Source organism: Polistes fuscatus, unplaced genomic scaffold (assembly GCF_010416935.1).
Source record: "Polistes fuscatus isolate 324 unplaced genomic scaffold, CU_Pfus_HIC Scaffold1, whole genome shotgun sequence".
Taxonomy (NCBI): Eukaryota; Metazoa; Arthropoda; class Insecta; order Hymenoptera; family Vespidae; genus Polistes; species Polistes fuscatus.
In genome coordinates, this window is record NW_025112997.1 from 12461073 (window position 1) to 12479475 (window position 18403).

Sequence of the window (18403 nt, forward strand, 5' to 3'; positions counted from 1 at the left end):
AAGGATGAGAAGAGGAAAATATATATATGTATATTATATATATATGCATATATATAATTTATAATTTAGTATTTGTATAATGTATATTGTAATATATATGTTATCATATTATAACATTCACGACTATATATATTATATGTATGTAATATTATATAATTATATTATAATATATACAAACAAATTATATGTATTGACAAAATTATATATACATATATACGTAGTATATATATATATAATATGTGCATATGTATACGTATATCATATAGTAGCAACTACTTGCAAGACTGTGGAACATTATAGGTGTATAAATGTTTAAATAAATTATTATAATGTGGCAATCAATTATGTTTTTTTTGTGTATATAATTAACTGACAATACAGTATATAAACAAATTATCGATAAATCTTTAGAAAAAAAATATACTTACCGGTTCGTATCTTCTCGTAAATATTCGTCGAGTTATCTACTCGCTTAATTAATTATTTAAAAACGTGTTAACATAAACTTTATTCCGTATTTATTATTAAATATATGTCTATATTTATATATAAATATTTATATATACTTCTATAGAAAGTTATCCGATAAATTTAAATTACAACGATTACGTAAATTTCATTCTTTTAGCCACCGGTAGAAGCAGCACCAGTTGCATACAACTCGAACGCCATCTACCGTTCAATCCAATCAAAATTCTTTTAGTATCGGGCAAGAAGAAGTTTTGTTATCGAATGGTGTCAGTGTAATTTAATATTTCTTGTATTACGAATATTCATGAAATAATTTTTCGTAACACGGAATTAAAATCCATATATTATTATATAATTATAGAGTAAAAGTTTTTTTAAATTAGAAATTCTATAACCTCCAAAAATATGTCTGCCACTAAATTACAGGTAAGATAATAATTGCAAATAAAACTATAATTTATATATCCTAATTAGATAAAATATATGAGTGAGAATAATGTTTTAATTTAAATTATATAATAAGTTCTTATCCGATTTTAGTCATTATATTATTTTCCAAAACCAAATCGATGGACTAAAGGAATAGGAGCAGCTCTACCAGAAGAATATAAAAAATTTTGGAAAGAATGGAAAATTCAACAACCCACTGCGGTTCATTACATAAAAGAGGAGGGAAAATATACTAGAAATGAAAAAACAGGAGAAGTGTATGTTTAAAAAAAAAGTCAACTTATCAAACTTTTAAAAGAATATTTATCATTTGTTTTATTGTAGATATCCGGTACAAAATATACCGATTCCTCTGAAGTATCCAAAAGAATTTGATCAGTTTATATTAGGTGGTGAAGCTATAGTCCAAGGGTTCATGAAACGTGGAAAATATAATCGCAGAAGTCCTCATTTTTGGTTTCCTGTATTAAGGAGATCAATACTCTATAGTGAAGTTTTGGATACATATATAAGAACTGTCATTACATTGAGAACTATTAATTTAATTCATGAAAATTATGGATTTGATCATTATTTATTGAAGGTATGTATTAGGGTATAAGAAAGTATTAGGAAAATATTAGCAAATAAAATTATAATTCATTTCCTAGACTCCAGCGTGCGACTTGAAATCAAATCTCGCTGTGAAACTAAAGCGAGAAATACTTATTGCATTAGCAGATAAAACATTATATCCAAATGATGAAGCCAAACGAGAAGAAGTATATAACAAATATTCGCAATATTTATCTTCAGTAAGTTATTATATTTGTTAACTGCTTTATATATATATATATAACTTTGAAAATATCTTTATTTGTATTATCTTTCACTTTTTAGTATACACGAGCAGAAATTGAATGGTATGGCTTAACGTTTAAGGACGCGTGTAAAAAATACATTAATTTGCAAAAAGAACAGACTATAGTCGAACCATTAAAAATTAAATACAGATCTGAATTAATAGCTAAACTTAAAGAAAACAATATTGAAGAAGTACAGGGTGTTGATGTCAGTTTACCAGATAAAAAGTACGTATTGCATAAATAATCTTTCTGAACATTTAAACTTTTAACTAAACATAATTTTTATAGGGACGGTTCATGGTTATCCAAATGGAATCCATTTCAAAAGACATCAGAAACCAAATAAATAATATTTTTAACTTGATAATGGATATTTTGTAAATAGTAAAAGAAAAAGGAAAGTATTTCAAGTAAACGTAATACCCAAACAATGTTTTCTTATTTTTACACAATACAAATTTATTGGTATTAGATTTTTAAATTATTCGTGGTGATATAAAGTGTTCTTTATATGATGTTAAAATCGATTTTTAAGAACTTTCATTATTACGAAATTATTAAAACCTGTAGTTATTTAAAACTTTCCTATAGAGAAAGATAAAACAAAATAAAATTCAAAATTCACATATATATGTATATTGTACCCTAAATATGAAAGAAATTTTCTAAGAAAAATTTCAAATTTGAAACAAAATTTACTAAACTTCCTTTGACGTAAACAATAATAAAACTATGATATTGAACATTCTACATCACCATCTTTTGGCAAGCAATCTAATAATGATGCTACAGCTCTGGTAATGTATGTCATTGTTCCAAAACTACCACTAGGAGCACTATCATAAAAGTGTTGGCATACGTAAGCTGCTCCTCCACACAGAAGATTTCCCAATGCAGTTGTTTCACGCTGTTCTTTCGGTTTGGCACAACAGAGAGTAGCATCACCATCAACTTTCATCTAAAGATGATATATTGATTAGAATTCTATGCATAATATAATATGATATATTATTATTATTATTATTATATATTCATAAATATTCAAATTAATAGCCACAGTATTCCATACCTGATCTTCCAAAAAGATAGCATTTGCCTTATGTACTAAATGTTCAACAGCAATAAGACCTCCTAAAGAAGCTACTGCATTATGTTCAGTTACTAATGTTAATACCATTAAAGCTTCAACAACAAGTTGACGATATTCTGGTTGCGGTATGGTGTTTAAAACTGTCTCTACTGCTAAAGCAAATTTTAATTCACCTGGTGTCATTTCTTGAGTAAGATTTTGAGGAAGAACACGTCCCTCTATAGCTAAACCTTGACACTAGAAAAAAGTCATAATAATAAAAAGTTAATAAATAAATAAGTTAGTATATATACATACATATTAAAATTTTTAAAATATACCCTTTCTAAAACTTGCCAAACTCGTGGATAGAAACCTCGTGGTACTCTGTTAAGTGCACCATCTAATCTACGCCTTCGTAACCATTGTCCTTGGCGATCAGGTTCAGTTTCACTGCTATCTGTTTGATCGGGACTTAAAAATCCACCAATCTGAGATTTCTAAAAAAATGTCGTTATAATTTTATATTTTACATTGATTATTTAAATCAAATTTATTTACCTTGCTCACTCTACTTGATTTGCAACTGATGATAGAAAAATTACCTCTTCCAACTGCAAAAGCAATAAAACATTAAAATATTATATTATCGGATTAATTTTGTTCCTAATAAAAATTTAAGGAAACTTACCACTACTTATCGCAAATTCTTTTCCGCTCATGATATGATGTAAAAGATTTTTCATTTCAAATGGAGATAAATTCAACAAATGTTCAGAAGCTTCTTCACCCGTACAAATCAATGTTCTTGACAATTCCGTGGCCATTACTTGAATAATTAAGCCAACCCTAAGCCTCAACATTTCATGAAATAACTGCGGTTCCGTTCTAATAAACATAGCTAAATATACAAGCAATTCCTGTGTTAACATAGCTGTGGATTCATCATCTCCATATGCTTGATGAATCAAAGATCTTAATTCATTCTCGGGTAACGGAGCTACAATCGTATGCTCATTGCTTGGTGGCATTCCAACAGTAACTTGTTTTTGTCGTACTAACAAGTCTGTGACAGCTTTTGCTAAATCTTCTACTCTTTTTCCTAGCATACCAGCAGAGTGACGAACAATGCCCCACATTTTTTGTTGACATGCTTTTTCATAAAGATCCTTTAATAAGTCTTTTACTAATACTGGATGACCTTCTTCTACCATGCCCGTATTGAAATAAAGTCCTTGTGAATCGACCTATAATGCATATAAAATTATAAATTTTATAAATGAAAATAAAAAAAGGAACAATATGTTAAACAATAAACTAACAAGATATTGTAATATGTCTCCCTGTTCTTCAAGACTCTCAGTCTCGCGAAGCATTGTTAATAATTCTTCAACTTCTGTATCAGCATATTGTGTCTCAGATATGGCTCGAGATTTATGACTTTTTCCAGTAGTTCTCCATATCCGAATATCTTCCGTAGGAGATGGTGTACGATCGGTGTATGGAGGTTGCGTCGAACTTGGACTCAAAGTTGTATCTGTCACTTCAATAAATGGATTTAAGTTTATTATAGCAGCAGACGGTCTACGATCTTCTGCCGTCATTCCGAAAATTTCAGCTAAAAAAAATTTACATTATATATTAATATATAATATAACATATAATTATATTGCATCTAGTAATATCACTATGTTATATCTCTGTTAATATCACTCTATTAAGATATAAGATTTCTTTAATATAATTACATACATACATACATACATACATACACACACACACACACAACATATCACACTTACAAGTGTATATATATATATTAAACTTATTAGAATTAAAATAGAAAAGAAATTAGTAAATATTATAGTTAGAACACTTACATTCTCAGAGTATGACGGGGACCCGTAACAGAAGAAATGTATTATAAAATCGTTAATAGTTCTTCTTTCAGGCAACATGCAATAAAACTTTTAGAAAGTTAAAAGTATCTTCAATGAGTTAACTTAATAATATTTGCTTTTACTTACGTTCAACAGCTATAGATCGTGTCTTTTTAATGGCACCTTTAACAGACATTCTTCGTCTCAAATTTTTTCCAGTTCTAACCACCGGCTTGTTAAGAAGACCAGTGCGATGAGGAAAAGCACGCATTAAGTGTTCATCTAAATATTGTTGAACCTAAGAAGACAAGAAAAGTTTTTACCATTTCCCCATTTATCAATTGATATTTATATGTTCATAACATATAGTATTAACCTGAGGATTAAGTTTATCAGGACGTCCATCTTCTGAACTACCTAAGAAGCTCAAATTCGTAATACATGATGTATTAAGAAAATCATTTAGATTTCCCAGTGATACCCTAGTACCATTTATATAACCACTTTTCAATTTTTTCATAGTAGTTATCATTGCCAATGGTATTTTTCCTTGATCTGTAATGATAAATATTTTTGTTGAATCTTACAAATTGGACAAAATGCAATCATATAATAAACAGCACTATTTGACGACTAGAAGCTATTCAAAAGTAGATCTTGTTATATTGACTACTTTTTCTTATGATGATCTAAAGCTGCCAAGGTCGTACCTAAATGATTATGAGTAGCAACTAGTGTTATGGTAGGCCTGCCCAGCATTTGCTTCCAGTTGATGGTCAGGAAGGCCAAGTTGGTTGTAAAAGTATTCGCAAGGAGAGCCGCATCGTTTGTTGTGTAGTATTCCTCCGCGTCAAAGTTCTAACACATGCAACAAACGCGCACACCACCAAACACATAAGCCATCTGCGAATGTTTCTAACCAAATTTAAGAGACTATGATTTTTCTATGATTGTTTCTTTTATGTTAAATGAATTGCAATTTGTTTTTTTTTCAAATCATTACTTGATTTTGTAAGTTATTTTAACATTAGCAGCTTTTGCTCAAAATATTATAAACAGTCATCTTTTTAAAAACAAAATTATAATAGTTAGTATATCATAAAACAGATAATACTTAATTTAATCTTCACTGATGAAAAGTTATTATAACAACTATAGCCATTCAGCAAGATTGACGGCAAAAAACAAATGCAAACATGCAGACAGACGTGATGTAAATAAAACGGGGAATGAATTTTCTTTTATAGAAAGATCAGAATTTTGTAAACAAAAATGTTATCAGAATACCAGGAACCTATCGTCTACACCTCCACAATTAAGAAATACAAGACTTCTCACAATATCAAAGGTCATCTTAATATTTTTCGTAATATGTGAGGAAGACAATAACAAAGATCAAAACTATGGCTTTCAGACAATACGTTACTGTACCTAGATGAACGTTCTTGAGGGGCATGACCACAAGAGGCCGGCCCAACATATTCTGCCAGCTAGACTTCAAGAAATTAATTTCGCCTTTGAATATGTCAATCATGAGCTCATAGTCCGATGCGATGTAGAAGCGGGTCATATCTGTCAACTAATGTTTGGTGCAAGAACAACAAGCAACATAAGAAAAGAAACAAGAATAGAATGGTGAAGAAGATCTACGGACATTCAGGTACTAACCTGTGGTGTGAATGCAAATATTTTATCGTGCAGAGAATACAATTTACTGGTACTCAGGATTCCAACATCTCTTGATTTACGGCCAGATAATCCTAACTTTTTATTTCGTCCTGAAAATATAAATTGTTTATTTAATATTTTATATATATATATACTTTTTTATTATATATTCAATATAGTAGTAATTATAACATGCTTGAAATATTGCATTAAATATCTATTATTTTAATTACCTAAATAAGTATATAAATGACTAAGTACTTTTGCTGGTTGCACTTCTATTGGCGCTACTTCTGCGATGGTTTGGACATGAATATCATGTTGTGCAATTTTTTCTCTAATCTCTGCATCTTCTGCCAAAATAACAACTTGAACCACAACATCCGGTTTTTTTTCACTGCATAAACGTCGATTCAGTGGATCTAATTCACCCACTGCTAGAAAGCCCTGTTCAAAGCATAATCAAATATCGACCAATAAAATTAAACACATTTTTTTTCACATATAGAAGAATTATAACTATACTTACTTCTTGCAATAATTTGCCCAAAATGTAAAGAGATTGTGCCCACATAAATGGATATCTACCTAAAGCTATGCGAGGTTGACTACCAGGCTGAGTATATTCTGCTGCAACATTTTCAGGTGCAACTGAATATAACTCAGGAACTAATCTCATTCCATCATCTGCCTTAATCGTTATTTGTTCGAGTAACTTTGAGTACTCTGCTACTGCTTCTTTATTTCCTTGGAAACAATAATCTAATATTAAATAACAAAAAAATAATGGCCATTCGCATTCTATATTTTCAAACATGCGTAGTTCCCATGGTTCGTAATATAATCTGTAAATTATATATATAATATTAATATAAAATTACGTTTAAAATTGTCATTACCATATTAAACATTTCTGTTATATCTTATTATACCTGTTAGGATCTTCCTTTGGTGTTCTATACCCATCACGTAAAAATCTCTTACATCCATAACGTCCTTGTAATTTACTTGTTATCGCTTCTCTTGTTAGTTGTATTAAATTAGGTTCATCTACCGCAAATGCAGGGAAACTTATTATAGACAATAATCCACTATCCAATTCTTTAGAATTTGATTCTCTAGGTAACATGGATTGTAAAACAGCTTGGCACTTTTGTGCTTCATCAGCTAATACATGAATTACGGAAGTAGGTCCACCTCTAGCACCAAACAAATCTAATTCGTTCAAAGCTTCCATTGCAGCTTTTGCCATTCCAATACTGCTAGCATTTAATTCAGGTAAACCATGGTTAGTTTTATCACCTCTTTCCCAAATCCCGTAATCAGGAGTACAATAAGCTGATTCAATGTAAAATACTAAATTTTGTATAAAAGCAACCTACGTATACAAGCACAGATAAGTAAATGAAATAGGTAACGTTAATTAATAGTATCATTAAAAATTCTAAGTACTTACCTCGTCAAGATTAAATACAATTTGTAAGCCAGATGCTGTCATCTGAGCAAGTACCAAAAGATATAGAGAAGTAGCATCTATTTGTAAATGACCCCATTCGTTATCTCCGACAACAGACTGTCCATTAACAGAACTGTATTTAGCATGTAAGGCATCAAGAGGATTTTGACTAGATTTAAACTTTTCAACTTTATCTTTTTGCTGCATCATAGCCATAAGTAAACCTCTCATTAATTTAACGCAACTTTGTTCTAATTCATAAGTTTTTGCTCTATCTTCATCGACGTCAGCTATCTTTTTATATGCCATTGAAAGTCCCCAAACAGCGAGGATACAATAAATATTATCACGAACCCATGCATGATTATTGTCGCTGCTTGCAGGAAAAAGACCAGTAACAGGGTTTTGGTGGTTCATAATAATCTTATGAACTATTCTCTGGTAATAGTCCAAACGGACGCCAGAATTGCTTCTACTACGCATCTTCATGTGTTTAAAAACTGTAACATTTAACTCCTGATTATATAATGCCACATTGTGTCATATATTATTTGCATATTTATTAATTTTTATCAGAATATTGTATTTTATAGAAATAGCATAAAGGTTAACAAAAAATTATTATCATTATATAAACATACCTCTTTAATATAAACACTTTAACGTAACAACTGAAAATATTATTTTACTTCCAAATGCGTATTATATTAGAGGAATTGTTATTCGAGAATATTTTAACAAACACATTCTAATTACTTTTTTAATATCACGAAATGGTCCTATTTATTGGAAAAATGTATTGATAATTGTAATATTAAATAATAAAAAGTGAAACGAATGTCAAATACGGCACTAATAGTAAAAACTTCTTTCCTAGATTTTAGATCCGTTCTACGATGACTTTGTCCAACTGCACATAAAGTGACATTGACTATATTCGTACGCCTTTTTAGATCTCTGTTCTTTGCTCAATTCGTTTGATGACGTATCCAATTGTAAAAGATTTACCGAAACGATTAACGCGTTATACAGTTATATCTTTATTTTCTATTCAAATATTCACAAGAAAGAAAACAATTATTGAATTTTATAACCACAAATTTCTTTCCCTCTTTATTCATTTCCTTCTACTGTAGAAAAGAGTTAAATATTTCAAATGTGCACGTGTTCTCTCGAGATACAGAATTTGTACAAGCAAAAAAAAGAAAAAGAAAGAAAATCGATACAAAGCGGGAAAGTATATAATTTCAAATTTATTTACTAAACAATCAGTAAAAAAACAATTTGTACTTTTCTATATCGAATTAAAAAATTATTGAAATCGAATTACAATAGACCTTAATAAATTTTAATGTTTTTAATAAATCTTGACGAATTAGAAAACGATCAGAGTGATCGTGTGAATAACTTGAGAATCGAATAAAAGTGCTAATGTCGCGGATCTGCGAACGAGCCTTAATGATTTGGTTTTGCTGTTTTGCGCAACAATTTGATTCGGAGTTAATTTCAAAGGCAGTTAGCTGCAAAGTGGATATGGAGTAGACGTTTTTGCAGTGGTCGCGAACCACTTTTTTTAGTTTTTATATATATGTTTTAAATAAATTTTGCAGTTCTACTGTTAAAATTAAAGATCGTTTTGGCCTCGATAACATTTATAAAATTAATAACTATGAGCTACATAAAGATGATTAATTTAAAGAAAATTCTACTGTTACTATGCATTACATCTGGTTTAACCTCGTCTGCCAATAACGAAACACAAACAGATGGTGATGGGTCAAATAAACTTTCCTCGAATTCAAATAATTCGAATACTTTGACTACCTTAATACAAAAAAATGTTGAACCGGTTATACCATTAACAACGAACTTTCCATCCATTAGCACCAAGGATTATAAAGTATGGTAAACTTCAATTTGTATGTCATTTGACGTAACACAAGTATCATGTTGAAAACATATTTTTATATAATTGTAGGAAAAAAATATTAGTTTCGTACAAACAGAAGGTGGTCCAATCTCAAATTTACCGTCCGTGAAATCATCGATATTCAATCAGAAAGTAATTGCCAAAAATAATTCTTCATCAATGACGGTTGATAATGTATCTGTAAACAATGAGAATGTTAGTCAAGCCATGACAACTGAAAAAGATCTGCCAGTTTTGGATAGGAAAAGAGGATATTTAACTTCTGATCAAACAACTGTTAGCAATGTTAAAATAGAACATGATAATAATAATAATAATAATAATAATAATAATAATAATAATAATGTAAATAATTCTAAAATTGAAGATATCTCTACAAAAGTAGTCAGCAATATTACACAATTGAATAATATGAATACTACTGTACTACGTGTACCAGATATATCAGAAAAAAAACTAAATGATACAGTTACTTCTATAATGCCACCTGCGAACAAACATAAACCAAACCCAAAACCAACTGTGACAATGGGTGGAGGTTCAGCAGATCCAAATAAGCCTATACCTCCATCACCAACAAAAGGTTCTCCATTAGGAATGCCAAGAAAAATTGACTATATCATACCTATTGCTATTACCATTGTAGCACTTCCAATATTGGGTATAGCTAGTTTCTTTCTTTATAACCGAGGTAAAGACTGTTGGGATAAGAGGCACTACCGAAGGATGGACTTTCTTATTGATGGAATGTATAATGATTAGGTAACGAAGGAATATATCTGAAATTGATCCTTGCAATAAGATTTTGTAATATACATAGTATACAGTTAAACTGCTTTATCGTTATATTTTGTTATATTTTGTTCTCTAAACATAATCAAAGAAAATTTTTATATAATTTGATTAGATTTATTCTATATTGACATATATATATATATATGTATGATATTGGTTGACAACATTTTTTTGAGATTTTGTTTATTATAACAGTTATGTAGAATTCGATTGTGTCAAAAAAGCAATGCCATAAAAAAAATTAACTAAGAGAAGGAAAGGCAATGTCAATAATAAGAAAAGAAAATTTCAATTGTATATATAAAAAAAATAATTAAATTAATAATGAATCAAATCTCTCTCAGAACGGTCATTACAGTATAACTGTTGGATGTCTAATATGTTAATCTTCTATTAAAAGAAAGGCTTTATAAAAATTAGCCAAATTTACCTGCTATATACCCAGGAATATAAATGAACAATAATGATATTATGAAGATAAAAATATAAAACTATTTTTAGTAGAATATAATGCAAAGATATATTGCATTCTCATACATCAAAGTAGACAATAACGGCATTATTCAACAAGACCTTGCCCTTCAACTTATAAATATAATTACGACAGATTGTTGTAAAATAAGACAAAATATACTCAATGTTGGTTTTTAAATTGAAGTATGGTGCATAGATTTGACCAAAGAAGTATGTAATTGATAATATTAATGTAGTATCATTGTTGCATTTACTTGTATTAATTTGATTTTTACATATTTTTTACATGCTATTCTTTTTGTTAGAAATAACACGAAAAAGGCTCATGTTGTGTACATACATTGAACTATTGCCATAAGTAAATGTGTTCTATTGACAATGTTCGATAATTGTCTTATATTGTTGCAAAACCTATCAATGATTTATGGGTTGCGTCCATTGTAAAGTTTTCAAAATTGTTATTTATGAAGGTTATATTTTGTCTAAGTATGAAAAAAGCAATAATAATTATTTTTATACATGTGTATATGTAAAAAATTTATCAATATTGTTATGAAATATAGATACTTACAAGCACGATTATATTTAATGATTTAACCCATTTAATATATATTTTTAATTAAGACAACAAGCGCACATAAATGACAAAAAAGATTTGTGTAAGTGTTATAAAATTTGCATTCTCTCTATTTTTCTTTTTTTTTTTTTTCTTTTTTTATAGACGAAATTTCTTAAGATTTTTATTATTAAGCTTTTTGTGTGTAGGTACATAAATCCAGTGACATGTCATTATATGTAAATCACATATTGTACATCCATTAACAGACAACTATTGTGAGAAAGATGATTAATGTCATCCTCCGTATTAACTTGCAAAGAATAATGCTTTTTTTCTTATAGAATATTAGATACTATGCATTATTGCAAAATATATCATTAATCAATTGTCATAATGTTTACTGAGAATACAGTATATATTGAATCTCATAAGTCGTATTATTTCGAACAGCATATTTTTAAAAGCAGAAACTATAAAATAAAATAAAATAAAATAATGAAAATAAAAATAAAATATACAATCAGTTTTAAAATATGGATATATCGTTCAAGTTCGATCATCCAAAATTATAGTTTCGGCGATGACATTCTGTACATTTTGTACTACATAGTACGTTTATATATAAGCAATTTTCAATTAATTTTAATGAACCTCAAACGTATAAAGCTAATATAGTATTTAATAGTTATGCACAAGCTATAACCACCTAACTAATAAATTTGCTACGAAAAAATTACTGCAAACTTAACGTGGAATACATTGAAATCGTTAAGTCATTGATTATATATAAACTACGATAAAATAAATATAAAAATAGTATTTGTCATAAAGTCAAGTTTAATATTAACAGCTTATTAGTTGGAACGATTAACGCAATCTATCGATCCGACAGTTTTTAGAGAATGTTATTTTTATAATTATGTTACTTTTGTTCACGATGATTCGCTTTGTGTCGCGACGATCTCGTGTTTTCGCGTTAATGGTTTAAACAAAAATTTACATTATCGTTTTATAACAAACGTTTACACTAATAATTAAAAATCCGTCCAATTATGTTCAAGAGGAATTTTTTCCTTATCATAGACAAAACGATTTATATCAAATTATACATTCGAATATATTTTGTTGTTGAAAGGAAAAGTAAAAAAATAGTATAAGTTGTTGTGCATGTAATTACAGCCGAAAGAAATCTCTTTTTCTTTCTTTCTCTCTCTCTCTCTCTCTTTTTCTCTCTGTTTCTTTTTCTCTTTAAAAATAAACGTTACAACTATCACATAATAACAAAAAAGATAGAATTATCTTAAAAATTTTGGTTAAATGACTCGTGAATGCGTCGAATTATATAGATAAAGTTCAGCGAGATTAGGCCTCGATTGATCACGCTGACCTATGGTTGTGCACGATTGAACAAGTTCACGAATCGGTATTTTACCGATCGTAGAGTTTCGAAACTTCTTTAAAATTGATCGAAGAAGAATCGTTTGTCAAATGCAAACCGAAGTAATCGTCGTTATTATTTTTCTTATTCGACGATACCGATCTGAACCAGGAAGTTTAGTTTCAAGATTAATCTCGACACGTTTATACAACCGAATATATTATCTTCTTATTTAGATTTATATTTAGTTTCATCAGGAAATGCCTCTCTCGGAGGTACCAAACTAAGCATCATCACATGTCGTTGATAAGCCCTTGAATTACGAAATTGAGTATCCGTTCCATGAAGACGATCTAAAACGCCTAATACTCCAAAACATTGATTAAATCTGAAACAAATAAACATGTATATTTATATTATCGGCGTGATATCACGTTAAGCAATTAAGATATTTAGAAAACGAGAAAGAGATGATTCTTACCTTAAGTGATGAAAATCATGTGCCTCTGGAGATGGGAAAAACGGTAAATGGTAACCAGAATGAGCATTCAACGTCGAAAGAATCGCAAGTGAGAACCACAACCATGCGGTGGCTACGTGAGAGCCAACGATGAAAACACCGAGAAACGGTGGAATCAAATTGGAGCCAATGTGTTCTAAAGGATGACAGTACAACGCTGTTACCGCTACTGGTGCAGTCCATTCATGATGCTGTTTGTGTATGTACTTGTACAGGTAACGGCTGTGCAGGAATCTGTATAATTATGAAATTAAATATATAGGAAAAATGTCTTTTTCTATTATATCAGGCTTTAATAACGTGTGTACCTATGTGAATAGTAAAATCCAATTTCCTCGAACAATATATGAATGGCTATCTCGACGAGCACCCAGTGAAAAGTCGGCAATTCTCTTACCGAGGGATAACCGCGCCATTCCATAAAGTGATAACTGCAGTATGCTATAGGAAGTCCAACGATTATCTGATTTAACAATACTTGAGCGATTACTTTGCAGAGTTCTCTCGTGTCGACTGGCTCGTTCGTGCCTGGTTGTATCTTGTATCTTCGTAAAGCTGCCGGACGATTTGTAACGTCGAGGATCGTATAAATGCCTCCAAAAATCCAGTAAACCATGAACGTCAATCCCATTGACCCTAAATAAATAATATACTATATTTACAATTTACTTATATATATTAATTATAAATATATATTATTATTACGCGGTGTTTTTCTTTATTTTTTATTTTATTATACCATAAACCCATAAGGTTACAGGATCGTCTCCAAACTTATTCAAAATCTTGTCCCATTGAGCTTGCCAAAAGTCACCGGAAGCGCCCCAAAATCTTTGGAGATGCCTATGATATGATGTAAAAATATTAAATATGACATTTAACACGTAATTTGTTGTCAAAAGAAAAAATATTGTTTACCATGTCAACGAATTGCAAACGGCAGCAAATCCAATAACGACAGTTCCGATGACGAAAAGAACGCTTCTCAAGCTCGAAAGCAACGTAGGCGGAGTTTGATTTTTGCCGGCATCTCCGCTTGGATTGGTAACTGAAAAATTTTCAAGTGATTTATTATTATTATTGATAAACAATTTGAAATATTGATTCTTTTTTTACATCTTAAATATAAATAAATCGAAAATTATTAATATTTAATCGTGGATAGCTGAAATGGTAAATAAAATATATTTGCAAAACTTTACAAATGACGATAAAAGTATTTTATAAGATAAACAATTATTTTTATCATTCTATTCATTTTATATTTTATTTATAAAAAATTTCTTCGATTCGTTTGTTCTGAAGCTAATTAACGCGAAACAAGTTGAAAAAAAAATCACTTAATTAGAAGAGCATATAGAATCGATATTAAAACGATATATCGATCGACACATCGATATTTTAAATAGAAATGCTAATTCTTCTAATTGCTTATAATATTTGTAGATAAATGCGATACGGGATCAAAAGGGAATTAATTTTTACGATCGAATTAGAAAAACCGAGAAAACGAAAAATTAAATTCATAATTTGTTTTCTTCTTATACGAATTATCGTATAACGTTTTAATTTATATTTCACAGATAATAAAAATATTTCATGATTATATATTTTCTTTGAAGTTATACTTCTTTTGTATATATACGTATATTGTACATTATATAATGTAATAAATCATGTAATTTTTTTCTGCTAGATCATTCTCGTGCAAATTAAATAGAATTAAGAACTATTTATAATAAGTAAATAGATAGAGATAGAGATATAGATACGAGAAAAGTGAAACAATATGGTGGAACGAAGAAAAAGAAAGTTAGCGATTGTCCAATTTTATTAAAACGTAAAGAATAATTCATTAGAAATTATTTCTTCGATAAGCGAAAAAAAGAACAACAAAAATAAATACGTGTTAAATGAATTTCTCACGATTCTACGTGACTCACGTTTCGATTGCGCTGAATCGCACTCTTGTTGTTGTTGCTGGGATTTCTTTTTGATTATCTTTCGAAACATTTTGTTTAAGAGACCTATGCTCGACATAATTCGACTACGCGCGTTATAGGGAACTAATTGATATTACACTACAATATGAATTTATCTTCGAAATTGTAATAGAATAAAAACTATAAAAATACGAGATCAAAATACAAAGCTCGTTATTTCGCACACAGTATCGTATCATTAAATGAAACGCACTACACCGTGTATGCTGTTCGTGGTTCATCATCAGCCAACAAAGACCAAACGAGAGAGTTGGAAGAGTGAGAGAGAGATGAAGAGAGAAAGACAGACAGACAGAAAGAGAGAGAGAGAGAAAAAGACAGACATACAGAGACAGACAAACAGAAAAAGAGAGAGAGAGAGAGAAAGAGAGAGAGAAAGAACCTTTGCTCCCCCCTTCTACAATTTTTTTATCTTTTCTTTTTACTTTTTTTTATTTAGTATCATTATTTAATTTCGACAGTGAAACGTCATTGACTTTTTTATACTCTTAACAAAATGTTTGAATTTATTGACTTATTTTTTTTCTTCATAAATATAAAAATTTATGAAGGAAAGACGTTTCTTTATTTCGTGATTAATATTATACAATATTAATTTATTAATTTATTATTTTTATTATGAAATATATTTAAATATTAGCTTTTGTTTTTCTTATTTTTTTTGTTATCTCTTTCTCGTTAATTTATAATTTAAATAACGTGGTCATTAAAAATTAAAGTCTTACTTAAAGATTATATATACATATATATTTATTTCATGAATTTCGAAAGATTTTGATTATTAAGTTATTCTTAAATAAGGTTGAAGTTTAACAGTATATATAAGTGTGCGTACTTGGATGTTTCAAAAGTCACTTTCCGAACTGAAAAATTATAAATTTTTTTTTATCAAGTATTTGTAATTTTTTTAATTTCTTTTTCCTTTCTTGGTAAAATAACTTTTGGGGTATCCTGTATGTAAATATACAGAAAAATGTACAGGAAAATATACAAAAATAATATACACAAATAAAATGCATTATTTTATGAAATGGTTTAAATTTATTGTTAAAATAGTTGTTTCTGTGTATCGATGATCTTTGTATAAACTATTAGCAGAGGAAATCGATATAATCTACTGATGCAACGAATTATAAATAAACGTTCAATGCTCGGAATTTAATATCATTGGTCTACAGATATCACCTGTGTATGTTAGTTGAAAATCATTTGAATTTTCTGATTTATAATATGTAACAAAAAATTGTTTAGGATAAAAAAAGAATTGATAAAAAAAACATAATATTTGTTGTTATCGTATCATCGATCGATCACCGTATTTTTATTGTTTGTTGACGTTGCTTGGTGATTATGAAAGTCCGATGTTTTAGATTGTGTAATGCAGATTAGTAATATACATAGAATATAAAACGTTGTCACATGGTATAGATAAGCGCAATAACAATAACACGAAACATTCACTTTGCACATGTAATACGCAAAACGATTCATAAATGTCACAATGAGTAGTAAACAATTTTTATTAGCTATTGGATTGCAAAAGTCACAAGTTAAATATTCGTTCTTTTACGTTTTATTAAAGAACGTAACAACGGCTGAGATAATGCTACAGTTTTGCGTTATAACATCTTGGTGAAAAAAAAAATAAAAACAAAAAAATAATAATAATAATAGTAGTAGTAGGTAGTGATAATAATAATAATAATAATAATGATAATAATAATAATGATAATAATAATAATAATAATAATAATAATAATAATAATAATAATAATAAAAATAATAATAGGAGATGGAAGGAGAGGGAATTAAAATAAAAACAAAATAAAAAAATAATAAATAAGCTCGGGGATTTGAACGCGTGAGTAATTAATCGATCGATTTCTGAGCTCGTTTATTTATCCGCAACCTATCCTTTTCTGACCTCCTCATTCTTTCCCTCTTCCTTCTCAACCGTGCGTTCTACTCCCCTTACTTCCCCCACATATATATATACAAACACAACCCACTCAAGAACGGTGCTGCTGCTGCCAACGACGCCGTGGCGATCTGGATTATAAAATAAATGTCAAAGGAATGAAATTTTACAGAAGAAGAGAAAGAAATGTTGAAACATGAGATGCATCCCTTTCGTCAATCAGAAACAAACAAAATAAAGAATCCTTCCACGAAATAAGATTAATTTATTAATTTACGTGACACTATATTCCCCACTATTAATTTTTAGAAAAAATTCAAGAGGAAATATGATAAATAAAAGTAAAAGAAAAAGAGAAAGAGAAACAGATAAATATAGAGAAAAAAACAGGTACAGAGAGAGAGAAAGAGAGAGTAAGAGTGAGAGGTATATAAAGAGAAAGAGAAAGAGAAAGAGAGAGGTACATAAAGAGAAGGAAAAAAAAAGAAAGAGAGAGAGAGAGAGAAAGAGAGAAAGAGAAGTACATAAAGAGAAAGAGATAGCGAGAGAAGATTGCACTTCTTCTATTTTACCTTTGCATTGTCTTTGGACGTCCATCACGATCGACGACGTCCACGATATTTATTCCAAATATTCACGTATAGACGCGACGAAGAAGCAAGAAGATCGCATTTGTTTCAACTACTTCTAGCTCGGATACCGTGTATTAGTCAATATTTTGTAAATACAGACTTGGCTGTCACCATCAGATGCGCCGTAGCATCAGAAAGCGATTCTCCTCTTTCCTCCCTTACCTCCAATTCCTCCCTACCACCCACGATTTTAACGCGCCTGCGATCAAAGGTACACAGAATCACGTTTAATGGTACCATTTTTTCTTCATCTTACATTTTTTTCAAATTTTGAACAGATGAAATGTGTTATTATTCACAACGACTCATTATTATCGATAACCTTTTCTCGAATTGCGAATCGTTATCAAATCTT

At 29.4% G+C, this 18403-nt stretch overlaps 4 protein-coding genes across 8 annotated transcripts; 2 read left to right on the top strand and 2 right to left on the bottom strand.

The window, feature by feature from the left end:
* The first annotated feature begins 677 nt into the window (after positions 1–677).
* Positions 678–2194, top strand: LOC122516047 (39S ribosomal protein L28, mitochondrial). The gene is made up of 6 exons (XM_043633580.1): positions 678–897; positions 1012–1178; positions 1246–1504; positions 1572–1715; positions 1801–1991; positions 2055–2194. The coding sequence occupies exons 1-6, from the start codon at positions 877–879 to the stop codon at positions 2110–2112; spliced, it is 840 nt and encodes a 279-aa protein (XP_043489515.1). The 5' UTR covers positions 678–876; the 3' UTR covers positions 2113–2194.
* LOC122516029 (probable phosphorylase b kinase regulatory subunit alpha) lies at positions 1211–9065 on the bottom strand. Of its 4 annotated transcripts, XM_043633567.1 has the most exons (16): positions 8481–9065; positions 7840–8339; positions 7316–7761; positions 6913–7228; positions 6617–6830; positions 6384–6493; positions 5426–5573; positions 5092–5270; positions 4863–5013; positions 4158–4453; positions 3527–4082; positions 3397–3449; positions 3177–3335; positions 2836–3093; positions 2626–2724; positions 1211–1382 (listed from the first exon to the last, which is right to left on the bottom strand). In XM_043633567.1, the coding sequence occupies exons 2-16, from the start codon at positions 8326–8328 to the stop codon at positions 1335–1337; spliced, it is 3522 nt and encodes a 1173-aa protein (XP_043489502.1). In that variant the 5' UTR covers positions 8329–8339; positions 8481–9065; the 3' UTR covers positions 1211–1334. The 4 variants fall into 4 exon arrangements, with proteins under 4 accessions (XP_043489502.1, XP_043489485.1, XP_043489476.1 ...); XM_043633550.1 differs by lacking the exons at positions 1211–1382; positions 5426–5573 and adding an exon at positions 6147–6294 and having other exon boundaries at positions 2453–2724; XM_043633541.1 differs by lacking the exon at positions 1211–1382 and having other exon boundaries at positions 2453–2724; positions 8481–9062.
* Positions 9066–9300: 235 nt separating this feature from the next.
* LOC122520555 (putative uncharacterized protein DDB_G0290989) lies at positions 9301–10615 on the top strand. The gene is made up of 2 exons (XM_043640645.1): positions 9301–9739; positions 9818–10615. Exons 1-2 carry the CDS (start codon positions 9509–9511, stop codon positions 10529–10531), a joined length of 945 nt encoding a protein of 314 aa, XP_043496580.1. The 5' UTR covers positions 9301–9508; the 3' UTR covers positions 10532–10615.
* A 443-nt stretch (positions 10616–11058) lies between these two features.
* Positions 11059–18205, bottom strand: LOC122520543 (fatty acid hydroxylase domain-containing protein 2). Of its 2 annotated transcripts, none has more exons than XM_043640632.1 (6): positions 17989–18205; positions 14414–14543; positions 14235–14338; positions 13804–14131; positions 13457–13729; positions 11059–13363 (listed from the first exon to the last, which is right to left on the bottom strand). In XM_043640632.1, the coding sequence occupies exons 1-6, from the start codon at positions 18011–18013 to the stop codon at positions 13204–13206; spliced, it is 1020 nt and encodes a 339-aa protein (XP_043496567.1). In that variant the 5' UTR covers positions 18014–18205; the 3' UTR covers positions 11059–13203. The 2 variants fall into 2 exon arrangements, with proteins under 2 accessions (XP_043496567.1, XP_043496558.1); XM_043640623.1 differs by lacking the exon at positions 17989–18205 and adding an exon at positions 15439–15710.
* Between the last annotated feature and the right edge of the window lie 198 nt (positions 18206–18403).

Excerpts from the sequence above, each read along its gene's own strand:
- LOC122520555 (XM_043640645.1), top strand. The coding sequence starts at position 9,509 with ATGAGCTACATAAAGATGATTAATTTAAAGAAAATTCTACTGTTACTA. Across the intron at positions 9,740-9,817 it reads TTAGCACCAAGGATTATAAA|GAAAAAAATATTAGTTTCGT; the intron begins GTATGGTAAACT and ends ATATAATTGTAG.
- LOC122516047 (XM_043633580.1), top strand. The coding sequence starts at position 877 with ATGTCTGCCACTAAATTACAG. Across the intron at positions 1,505-1,571 it reads TTGATCATTATTTATTGAAG|ACTCCAGCGTGCGACTTGAA; the intron begins GTATGTATTAGG and ends TTCATTTCCTAG. Across the intron at positions 1,716-1,800 it reads ATTCGCAATATTTATCTTCA|TATACACGAGCAGAAATTGA; the intron begins GTAAGTTATTAT and ends TTCACTTTTTAG.
- LOC122520543 (XM_043640623.1), bottom strand. The coding sequence starts at position 15,535 with ATGTCGAGCATAGGTCTCTTAAACAAAATGTTTCGAAAGATAATCAAA. Across the intron at positions 14,339-14,413 it reads GTTTGCAATTCGTTGACATG|GCATCTCCAAAGATTTTGGG; the intron begins GTAAACAATATT and ends ATCATATCATAG. Across the intron at positions 13,730-13,803 it reads GGATTTTACTATTCACATAG|ATTCCTGCACAGCCGTTACC; the intron begins GTACACACGTTA and ends ATAATTATACAG.
- LOC122516029 (XM_043633550.1), bottom strand. The coding sequence starts at position 8,328 with ATGAAGATGCGTAGTAGAAGCAATTCTGGCGTCCGTTTGGACTATTAC. Across the intron at positions 6,494-6,616 it reads TCATTTATATACTTATTTAG|GACGAAATAAAAAGTTAGGA; the intron begins GTAATTAAAATA and ends TTATATTTTCAG. Across the intron at positions 5,014-5,091 it reads CTGATAAACTTAATCCTCAG|GTTCAACAATATTTAGATGA; the intron begins GTTAATACTATA and ends TTGTCTTCTTAG.